Source organism: Cyprinodon variegatus, unplaced genomic scaffold, assembly GCF_000732505.1.
Source record: "Cyprinodon variegatus isolate N-32 unplaced genomic scaffold, C_variegatus-1.0 Scaffold1006, whole genome shotgun sequence".
Taxonomy (NCBI): Eukaryota; Metazoa; Chordata; class Actinopteri; order Cyprinodontiformes; family Cyprinodontidae; genus Cyprinodon; species Cyprinodon variegatus.
This window is the reverse complement of record NW_015151459.1, coordinates 80,829-92,291: the sequence shown is the minus strand read 5'-3', so window position 1 is coordinate 92,291 and position 11,463 is coordinate 80,829. Positions and strand designations below refer to the sequence as shown.

General features: G+C 38.6%; 1 protein-coding gene across 2 annotated transcripts in view; it reads left to right on the top strand.

The window, feature by feature from the left end:
* Positions 1–403: 403 nt before the first annotated feature.
* Positions 404–11,463, top strand: part of ccdc9 (coiled-coil domain containing 9) — a 35,020-nt gene continuing 23,960 nt past the window's right edge. For both annotated transcript variants that reach the window (XM_015399391.1, XM_015399390.1), the window contains exons 1-8: positions 404–503; positions 2,013–2,062; positions 2,265–2,369; positions 3,636–3,791; positions 7,175–7,513; positions 9,952–10,035; positions 10,126–10,290; positions 10,377–10,561. In XM_015399391.1, coding sequence (XP_015254877.1) covers positions 2,060–2,062; positions 2,265–2,369; positions 3,636–3,791; positions 7,175–7,513; positions 9,952–10,035; positions 10,126–10,290; positions 10,377–10,561 — 1,037 coding nt within the window. In that variant the 5' untranslated portion in view covers positions 404–503; positions 2,013–2,059. The remainder of the gene's footprint in view (positions 504–2,012; positions 2,063–2,264; positions 2,370–3,635; positions 3,792–7,174; positions 7,514–9,951; positions 10,036–10,125; positions 10,291–10,376; positions 10,562–11,463) is intronic.

The following is an 11,463-nucleotide window of genomic DNA, read 5'->3' as shown; positions in this document are numbered from 1 at the left end:
AATCATGTCTTTTACCCTACCGAATGTTATACAGTCATCCATTGGATACAGGTTATTATTTTTATTCTTAAAATATGTTTTAAAGCCAGGGTCTGGACAGAGTTTGGGTGAAGTAATCCTTTTCCTGAGTTTGCACACCTGTAACAGTTTGGGCGGCACCTTTTATCTAAAATAAATGATCAAATCAACTTTAGAATCGGACCGCTCCCGCCCTCTGGTGGCCAGTATATATCATTACAGTTAGTTGAAACCAAATATATATATATCTATATTTTCCATTTTAAGAAAATATTTGTTTTCTACCATTTTTAGATCAATGTCAAAGAGGCCAACTTTTGGGGTGTTCTTCGTGATAACCGCTTTTGGCGTCAAAGAAAAGAACACTGTCCCTTTAAATCCGCCAAACGGGTCTTTATTTGGCAGGAAGTTAGCTTAGCTAGCAGCAAACCAATAATGAGGACACTCTGAGGAGCAGTTAGCTGCTTCTTGCGCCCTTTAAAAAGGTAACATGAATACACTTTAACTCATAACGACATAAACGCGAACTCTCTGGGATTTTGTTGCTCTCAGACCGATCCGTGGTGTTTATTTCAGGTTTGGCGGTTTGAAACCAGTTAGACATGGCTGATGGTGGCTGAATGACATGCAGCAGGCAGCACTTCAACAAATCTAACAGAATACTGTTAGTAAATATTAACAGTAAAGGCTTGGTTTAATGAGGCCCAGTCTTTGTGAGGCTTAGTTGTTGTTGTGTTGCGAATCTCTAAGACGCTTAGAAGCTTTGGCAGCGCATGAAGGATTTATTCATGTGGATTGTGATGCTACACCTGGATGAAATCTAGCTCTATTTCTATCTACCATCTATCCACACTCTCCTGATGTCTTCAGAAAAAAATCTAGCTTCAATTACTCTGAGTTTTTTACTTCATCAGCCTTTGAAATAGTTACATACACTTTATTTTCTAATGTAAATAGTTAAATCCACTTTATTTTCTAATGTTTCTTGCTCTCATCAGGGTTTGCTGACATTATTTTTCTCCATTTCAGTAAATTTGATGTCTGAACTTTGACTGGGCCTTTGCTACACATTGATTATTTACTTTAGTCTCCATGCTGTTGTAGATGTGTTGCTGTGGTTGGGGACAGTTGGCCACATTTTAGCATTATACTTTATTTTGCATGTTCAAAGTTTAAAAAACAAACAAAAAGACTAAACAAAACAATTCCACATCATCCCCTCCATCCTTCACAGCTTGTTTGGTTTGAAAGAAACTTTTGCATCTCAGTGATCATTGCTGATCTCTTTTTTTTTTCTTGGGTTTTTTTTTCTTTGAACTTTAGGTTTTTAATTTTGTTTTTTTAGTAGTGAGCAGCACTTATATTTCTAATATTGAGTTATAATGAATGTATTAAGGCGACTTAAAGTTTTTTTTATGAAATTTTAAATTTTTTTTTACACATTTGTCTTCTCTGAAGCCTCTTTGTCTAAATAATAAGCGATGTCAGGACAACTGCAGACTCTTTAAGGGATTGCTGTTTGTTTTATTGGACCACCTTTCAGGCTTTGGCTCTGAGGATTGTCACATCCTCATTAGTGGGTTTCATTATCTGTCAGGATCTCTATTGTTTCTGTTTTGTGTTAAATGCATTTTCACTCTATAAATAAATCAAACTGTAAAATACAACATTGTTTTGATGCATAAATGTTAGCTGTCTTTACCATTACAGTTATGAGATCAGTAACACATCATTTTCTTGGAGGTAAAAAAGGCAGAATAGATAAAAATCAGAACTATCGGGTCAGAGCTTAAAGGTGAATAGAAATAATCTGACAGAAAAAAACCTGATCTCTTTATAGAGCGTCATAAAACCCTCCATGATTTGTTCATCATCAAGTTTTGTTTGTGCTGTTTTATTCTAGTATGATTACAGGTTTGGGGACAGAACAGTTGACAATAAATGGTAACTGTTGGAAAGAACTGTTAAAAAAACGTATTTTCTTTTTTGCACAGGAGAACCATATTTTTAACCTGTAATTGAAGACAAGTTCAAATCAGCTATGGTAAGTAAGGAGCAGAAAGTAGCAGTATTGATGCTAACCTGCAGTTTTAAGAGAATCCAAGTTCTGCTGTGAACACGGATATGATGCGTCATCATTTCTCCCTTCAGACTGTTTTTAAGTAGACTGAAGTTTTATCCTAATACCTCATCTGGAGGTGACTACCCTCCTCATTCTTGTGCTTGTCTCCCTTTCTGCATCTCAGTCTACGGCGGTGGATCTTAAAACCAAGGAGGAGAAAGATGCAGAATTGGACAAACGAATCGAAGCTCTGAGAAAGAAGAATGAAGCTCTGGTTAAGAGGCACCAGGTATGGGAGTTTGATTTAATGTGATTTTACCCTATGCAGGGTTTTAAACATATACATTTATAAAATGAAGTTTTAAATAATATTAGTGGTGGGCCGTTATTGGCGTTAATGGCACACTCTTATCGGGCAATTTAAAAAAATGATCGCCGTTAATCTATTCTCACAGTTGGGAGCTGAGTCTTTACTAATGATGACTTTTACCTTGATATTTTAGCACAGATGTATATCTGGGGGCGAGAACGAATCAGTCTTCTAACCTGTGTAGGCGTACTGTAAAATTACCACAATGAACGTGGCGTGCTGACATGGATGCAGCTATAAGCGCCAAGCTGACCAATCTCCTCGCTCAGTGGATAGCCACAAGCTGCCTGCGTTGCCAAGGCGGCCGCAGGTGACCCATCTTACCGACTACCTGCAAAGCGAACTATCATGAGGAGAAAACATGTGGAGAAAGCTGCGAAAGATGAGAAGTTGATCGAGACGACGTGTGTCAATTTTTTGAAGACACTATATAGTTAAAGTGGGACATCTATAATTGGAAGTGGGTCACTCTCTTTTTTGCAACAGAAGCACATTAAAAAATGTGCAAAAAAGATGTTTATAACTTTGTAAGAAGACGAAATTAAATGTGATTTTGCAAACATAAAGAAATAAACTGTTTCTTTTCAATTCTGTAGTTAGCAACTCATATCATGAATGCCGTTGGCAGTATTCAAATGAGCGATTTTAATCTAGAATATTCCAAAATTACAGTGGGATTAATCTAGATTAAAAAAATGTATCTATGCCCACTGCAAAATAATATACAGCTTCCTCTGCTAAGGTTATCTGTCGAAGCATTTAAAATAAAGGCTCTCTTTTTACATTATCTGCTGCTAATTAATTAATGGTATATATATATATATATATATATATATATATATATATATATATATATATATATATATATATATACCATTATGTATGTATATTCTGAGTAGGCATAGAATTAAAACGCAGGATTTACATAAGGGTGCTTAAAAAAATCTAATTATTCAGACTGTTATTGACTTTGTGCAAAAAATATTATTTTGTAAGTTTGTTTAAAAAAAAAAAAAAAAGGTCCTTAATCATCCTTAATATGACTCACGAAAACCTGCAGAAAGTTTGTCTCTGCCTGCCTTAAAATGCTGCAGTCCGTGAAATTAGGAAGAGGTTTATTTGATCTTCTTTTAGGGGGGGTTACATTAATATGGTCTGGCTTATTCGTTGTCTCTGTTCCAACAGGAAATCGAGGAAGACAAGAAGAAGGCAGAGCAGGAAGGTATCGCCGTGACGACGCCCCGGAGACCCCGAACGCATGAGCCAGAGACGGACAGGCTGCGGGCGGAGAAGGAGAAGGAAAACTTTACAGTCACTGTGGATCTTTCCAAGCCATCAGCGGTGAGATGCAGTTTTACATCTTTCAGAGAGACGTTTGGCGCTAAGTGCATCCAAACATGCAGGTTCCCATCTTGCAACTTATCTAACTACTGAAAATCAGCTCATGTTGATTTTCACTCACTCACTGTCCATAGCGTTCCTTGACAGTGTCGTTTCTAAGTCACCAATTAAGTGCTACTTGGTCCCAATGGAATTTCCCATTGGGAACCTACTAGCACTAAGTTGCTAACTGGTTAGCAATTTAGTGCTACTTGGTCCCAATGGAATTTCCCATTGGGAACCTACTAGCACTAAGTTGCTAACTGGTTAGCAAGATGCTTCCCACAAACCGGCCACACCCAAACTTGCTTGCGAACTTTCCGCACAACAACCCTGCCCCCTCGATAAATGACCAATCACATTCACTTTATCCACTCTCGTAAAGTCACGTATCACTCTGGTGAACTCGGAAATGAAACGGTTGGAACAGCCGCTTCCCTACGACTCTAAAGTCTAACCCGAAACTCTTCTTTTCTTCACGTGTTTTTTGTTGAAATGCTCTTCTCAGTGACTCCTTATTTGAGGATCCCGTCCTAAATTTTTGGAAACCGATAATTAGCAACAGTTGTTAGCGTCATGCTAGTGACTAAACGGAACAACTTGGATATTATAATTTTTCTAGTTTCAAAGTTTGGCTGCTCAGTTGCGCAGTGGGTAGCACTGCTGCCTTGCAGCAAGTGGGTTCTGGGTTCGATTCCCGGCCCAGGGTCTTCCTGCATGGATTTTGCATATTCTTCCTGAGCATGCGTGGGTTCTCTCCGCGTACTCCGACTTCCTCCCACTGCATGTCCTGTGTTGCCCTGCGATGGACTGGCAACCTGTTCAGGGTGTACCCCACCTCTCGCCCATTGACATCTGGAGATAGGCACCAGCACCCCTCGCGACCCCAATTGGAACAAGCGTGTCAGATAATGGATGGATGGATGGATAGTTTCAAAGCTTTTTTTTTAACATGGAGACTAGGAGGAGGTTCAACTGAATAAACTCAATACTCACCCTCAACTTAGCTAATCAGGTTTGAACCACGCTTCCACAAAAGCCAATCAGCTAAGTTCATTTTAAAAGGCCCCCAATCGGCAACTTGTCTGCTCCTAGTGCCCAAGCGGTGGTAGCGCAGGTGGTGGTAGCACTGTCTGACTTCATTCAGATGACCCTGTTTCAACCCCCTCCAGCCCCTCCTCCACCATTGTAGCTAAAACTTCATCAGCGTGTCATTACTCCAGGACTCTTATTGCATTCCACATCTCATTTCAACCGGTCTGGTAGAAGACCTCCACGTTGAGCCTGGTTCTGCCAGAGGTTTGTTCTCAATGGGGAGTTTTTCCTCTCCACTGTCGCTCCATGCTTGCTCATCATGGACAGGTTCTCTCAACTTGTGTTATCCAACTAGACTTCTATCTTCTAGGTCTCTGAGTGAAGCTCTAGTATCAGCTCAGTCAATCTACTGGATCTCCCCATAAAGCTCAGCGTACCGTCTCGCTAACTAGCAGTCTACAGACTGTCAGCTTCATCTATCTCCACTCAATCATCAGTTTCAGGCCTGGGGGGGAAACGGCCATGTTCTTTACTCCTGTTCATACATATCAATCAAAAATCCGCGCTATGTTTCCCACCGAGGTCTGAGCGCCAAAGACTAATGTAATTGTATCAAAACATTTCTTCATAATAATTGTCTTTTCTCTCCAGCTGAGTTTTTCAGATTGAAATAACTTTATTAAATTGTGAAAATTAAATTTGGTTCAAATCAAACCACTAAATCCAATCGGCTGACAGACATAACAAAACACCTGTTGGTTCAGGTCCCTCCTGTGGAGTCAGGTGGTTAAAAGAAACTAGATTAAAAAGCTGAACCATCTTCTTACTGATCCTAACTTATTCTTGGAAATCCACTTTAGCTCCTGCTGAGTTTTTGCCCCCCTTCCTGTTTATGGCCTTTATCATATTAGATTCATCTGAGCTGGGTGTGTGAGTATATTTCTGTTTTCAGACAAAAAATGAGAATTGCTTTTATTCTCAGTGTGATTCTCTTGTGTAGATTCTACACAAATATAATTAGAAACTTCTAATTTTAGAACAGCTTTTCTTGTAATGACCAGAAAACCGAAGACACTGAATTCAGCCATAACAACAAAGAGAAGTTTTAACAGTTTGTTGGAATGTGAAACTGCCGCAGGTCGGGCAGGGATTCACCTGAGTCAGCAACTGGAACTTCTTCTCTGAGTTTGGGGACAAACTTTGAGAGTTTCTGAGGATGCTGTTTGGCGTGTGGCATCACTGACGAACCGCTGAGGATTCCTGAATCCGTCCAGGTTAATTTAGATGAATCCTTCTTTGACAGTTACTCACTGGTCCAGGGGAATGCAGCGGGTCAGATCTGTGAGAGCAGAAACGAGCAGAATAATCAAGGGAACAAACTAGAGTACGTGATGCGAGAGCAGGTCCACAGAGCCAGATAGGCCAAGATCCAGAGACAATCTACGAGAGACCGGAGAGTGAAACCAGAAAACTGGTCAGAGATCTAAAAACCCACTATGACAGGTCTGATAGGGTTCAGAAGAGGCTCAGATAATCATGAGTCAGAATTCGGCAGATGGGTACAGGAATAATCTGGCACTGGTGAGAGCTGGTTATATAGTTCGGTACGCTTTAAATTGCTGATTTTTAGATTTTTTTTAATAGGCTACGTATGCCTTCAAATGTATTGATTTTAATGATTGTCTTTTACTCTGTTTTTAATGTTATCGTCTTTTAACCTTTGTTTTAATTTTCCCTTTTTGAACTGTAGCATAGATTTAAATTCAAATATAAAGTGCGTTACAAATAAAATGTATTATTATTACGCACGTGGATCTGATTAATTCTGATAGGAAACAAGGCGGAGCTCATAGGTGTGTTGAATCCTAAATCAGAGCAGAACTAGTACCAAGAATCATAATATTTTTAACCATTTTTTTATATATTAAATTAATTTACAGGTCTTTATTATTTTTAGGCAGGCTCTGTCCCCAGACCCCTGTGATAGACTAATGTTGAGTATCTGCTCTGTAAATATCTTACAGGACCAGCCAGGGCTGAATGACTGTTAATGTCTTTGACCTGTGGAATAAAAAAAATGTTCCTTCTAGTTTTCAAAGCAATACACACTTTCTGCTGAAAGTTCACTATTAAATTGGATATTTATGCAAAAAAAAAATAAATAAATAACAGATTTTTAACCAAGCTGTAATTCCTTTCCCTAATCACACAATCCAGTTAAAACTTAATAAAAGTTGTCTAATTCTTAAAGGCTGGATACAGCTGTTCTCTTTTTAAACTGTTTCCTTCTCGATGTTTGTTTGTGACAGGAAAAGAGAGTTGTAAATGACTGGAAACCCAACACGCCTCGTGGCCGGAAGAAATCAGAGGAGAACGATACTCCTAAAGGTCCCAGCGACGGCCACAGCCCACCCAGGAGGACGGGGTCTGGAAGAGTTGGCCGAGGTGGTCAGAGAGGAGGGCGCCAAGAAAGGAGAGAATGGGAGCCCAGGACCCCCAGAGAGGCAGAGCCTGGTGACTCTGGAGGCCCTGGACGCAGAGGAGGAAGAAGAGGAGGAAGAGGAGGAGGAGGAGGTGGTGGTGGAGGAGGAGGAGGAGGCGGGGGAGGAGGAGAAGGTACGCCAGGTGGAATTGACAGGAAGTCCAAGGTGAGAAAGGATGATCTACTTGCACAAAGTTAGTTTATAGCATTTTTCTAGGGATGCACCAATACAAGAAAATATGGGATGAAAAATAATGTAAATGCTATGGCTTATAACTAATAATTACATTTAAGATACTGATCTATTGGTCAATGTAGAGAAAACTTAAGATTTTCAATCAAATTATTAAAAGTCATGTTTAAATGAAAAGTCATATGAAACTAAATAAACAACCTTTCTATTCAAAAACCTTTTTTAGCATTTAGATTATTGAGCATCAGTTTTTTTTTTTCTTTTAAAAATGTTTCCTTTATTTAGGTTATTTAACCATCAGATTGGATGAAGGTTATAAGCATGTAGCTTTTATAAACACGAAATAATTTAAAATAAACTTCTTTTTAAAACTACTTCAATAAAGCATGAACTTTCATTATAACGGAATTCCTTCTGTTGAATATGGTGAATAAATAAATAAATATAGCAACAAGGCATTCAATGTCGTCTTTAAGAGTTTAACTTTCTCTATAAATAGAAGTTAAAGCTCTATTTCTAATACTGACAACAGAACTATAATATTAGAGCTGTGCATAAATCAGTGCCTTTCATAGCTCCACCTGTGCTATTAAACAAGCATCATTTACTGCAGTTGGATCATATTTACCTCTGAGATGATTTTTTTTTCCCGCCTCATGCCAGTTACTGAGGAAAACGGCTCATGTTGTAAATCATTTTAGCAGGGAGTTTAGTTCTGTATCTACAGAAGCCGAGAGCGGACATACTCTACTTTTTTTTTCTTTCCTTTGCCTTCTCGAGATAATGACATAACTATCTCATTATCAAGGTTAAACCCTTAATTGTTTTCTCGTGATAACGAGATAATTATCTCGTTATCACGAGAAAACAATTACTGATTTCTCAAGATAACGAGATGATTAATTTGTTTTAGTAATGAATGAAGCTGGCCAACAGCCCTGGAGTACCAGTCCATCCATGACTGCGGTGCCTGTAGTTGTGCTGTTGCAGTACCGCGACTGCGCATCAGCTTTTTTTTGTTTCCTTTGTCTTTTCTCTCATTGTCAGGCCGTGTTGGATGATTGGATTTAATGGAATACCGTAGAAACAAATCTGACTGTTTTTTTTTTGTGAAAATCTTGAATCTGGACTCTTTTTGGGGATTAATGCATCTTCTACCTGTTACAGGCGTAACACTGGGGCTGTTTAGAAAACACCCGGCCATAAGGCACCGGAGGCAAAGGTTTTATTTGCATTATGAATCAGAAGTGGAAGCAAATCATCAAACCAACAACGTTGTCTTGTTACATAAAAGTTAAACACGGGATTATTTACAGAATTACACATAGGCTGCCATGATTTATACTTAAAAATCTCCCGGCTGTTGTGGTATTGATGGATGTAATCAGTTTTAACACACACCAATCATCTCGTTATGATGAGAAAACAACTTTCTAATGAGAAAATGATCATCTTGTAATCAATAAAAAAAAAAACGTCTTCCGTTGTCTTTAGATAATGAGAAAGTTAACTTGTTTTCTCAAGAAAACCACTGTGAAAATCATAGGGACACGACCGCTCTGGGCTTTCGTACGTATCATTTGTCATTGGCATGATCAATTTCATCATAAGAATTTAGACTTACCGCCAAAATGTTAAATACCAATCACTTATGTTTTAAAAACTTCAAACCCTCCTAAAACTGACATCTTCATGTAACTGTTGTCCCGAAGAAGCCTATTTTAAATTGGTATGGTTTTCAGCAGCAGTATTTGTGCAGCTATGATTGCTTTGGCATGCAGCCGCAGCCGTACAGAAATACTGTAAAGAAAAAATCATTTTTTCATACACATTTTTATTGTTATCATGATGCTACCGTCTCCAAATGTTAATATACAGGTTAATTATTGATGCCATATGTTAAATATTTTTACCCATGAGAGTAATTGGTGGCCTAGTGCTAAGGGCAGGGTGTTCAGTGGTGCTGTGCTCTGATCAATTATTTCTCTGCAGTGCAGGGTTCTATAAATCATCTGTTTCCTAACATGGAGGAATACAAAGTACATGTTGGGGCCCATATTCCCCCTGCATTAGGTAACCTACTATGTGCATATGAATAAGGGTTATTTTCAGTTTGTTAGCTGAAGATTGTGCTCAAAAGTGTTCATTCCCCAACTATTTTTTAAAGCCCATTTGATATTTAGACTCTGGATTTATTCTCATATTCTTCATTTTATTTAATCCCTTTACTGGTGCTGGTTTTGCACTGAAACATGTTTAGTGCGAAACTGAATATATCATCTTTATTCTAAGCCAAGTTTACAGAGATATCCATGAATCTATTCAACCTCCAATCTACGATTCTCCTCTCTGAATAAAAACAATCTGCCAAAGGACTGACGTGATGTTTGTTTGTTTGTTTTTTTGGACAGGAATGGGAGGAGAAGAGGCGACAGAACATAGAGATGATGAACGAGGAAATGGAGAGGATAGCGGAGTATGAGAGAGGACAGAGGGTACCTGAGCTACTGGGTTCTTTCTCCTGGTTTTTACCGTATTAACTATGTTACAGTTTTCAGTGTTTGGTTTGTAATTTGTCTCTTCAGCCGGATGGAGATAAACCAATCCGTAACTTTTTGGACGACCCCAGGCGTTCTGGTCCCACTCCAGATACGGACCGGAAAGAAGGCAGCAGGAGACACGTACGGAACTGGGGAGGGCTGGACTTTGAAAACGTGAAAACAGGATCTGAACTGGAGAGAGAGTGGACTGTGAGTTTTTTTTTTTAATCAATATGTGGGATCAAACAATAAGCATGTCATATATCATAAAGCTTCAATGCTGCTGGTCTGTCCAGAGTCGTCGCCCGGGTCCAAAGGGCGGCTCTGTGGACATGACGATGTCGATGACGGGTCGCGAGAGAGCGGAGTACCTTCGCTGGAAGAAAGAGCGTGAGCAGATTGATGAGGAGAGATTAGCACGGCACCGTAACGCCACGGGCCAGTGGAGACGGGAGTGGGACGCACAGAAGACTGAGAACATGTGAGGATGGATTTAAAAATCTATGAATGGACGGATTTATAGATTTTTTTATTGATACCATCTTCCACCCCACTGCAGGAGGATTAGAGGCTGTTTATTTTGCCCTAATCCAATAAATAAATAAATAAAAAAAAAATAATAATTTCATTTCAGAAAGCAGTTTTTTTTTTTGGTTTCAAATGAGATTCATAGACATTTAGTTTAAGATATAAGAATAAAATGATAAAAATTAGAAACTTATTTTATTCTCTGCTTATTATAAGAGACACATGTATGCAGACTTAAGATGAAAAACACTGCAACATATAAAGCACTGTATTAAAACTTTTACAATTCCCTTTTTTAAAGTAATTGAGATCTACAGCAACTCATTAAAAAACACGATGGTTTCAACATTTTAATTTCTCTTCAAGATGAAAAGAATGTTTTAAATTAAATTGAATTTTCAGTACAGGAAAAAAAAAAATTTTTTAAATTGTATTTGCTCCTTCAATCTATAATTTAATTTGGCTGATGTTAGATCGAATATTTTTCCATCCAATCGTTTCTAAATGGGGTTTAGCTCATTTGTAGATGTTGTCAGTTTACCAAGAAAAAAGAAATATAGTTTCTTTCTGATTGCAGGTCTATAATTGTTTTATTTTTCTGTTTGTTCTCAAAAGGATTCCACCCATAGTCCTTTGATTATGTTAGTAGAAATTCACTTTTTTTTTTCTTCATACTATTAGCTGTCACTTATGCTTACGTTCACACCTAAAGCAGCAGAAGCAGCTAGTTTACATAGAAAGTCGATGGTTGACGCACATCAAGGCGCATCAATAGGTCCTGCAGCGCGTTTTGAGCAGCCGAAGCAGCGCCTAAGGAGCATCTGACGCACGGGACACTCTGTGAAAGCAGCGGCT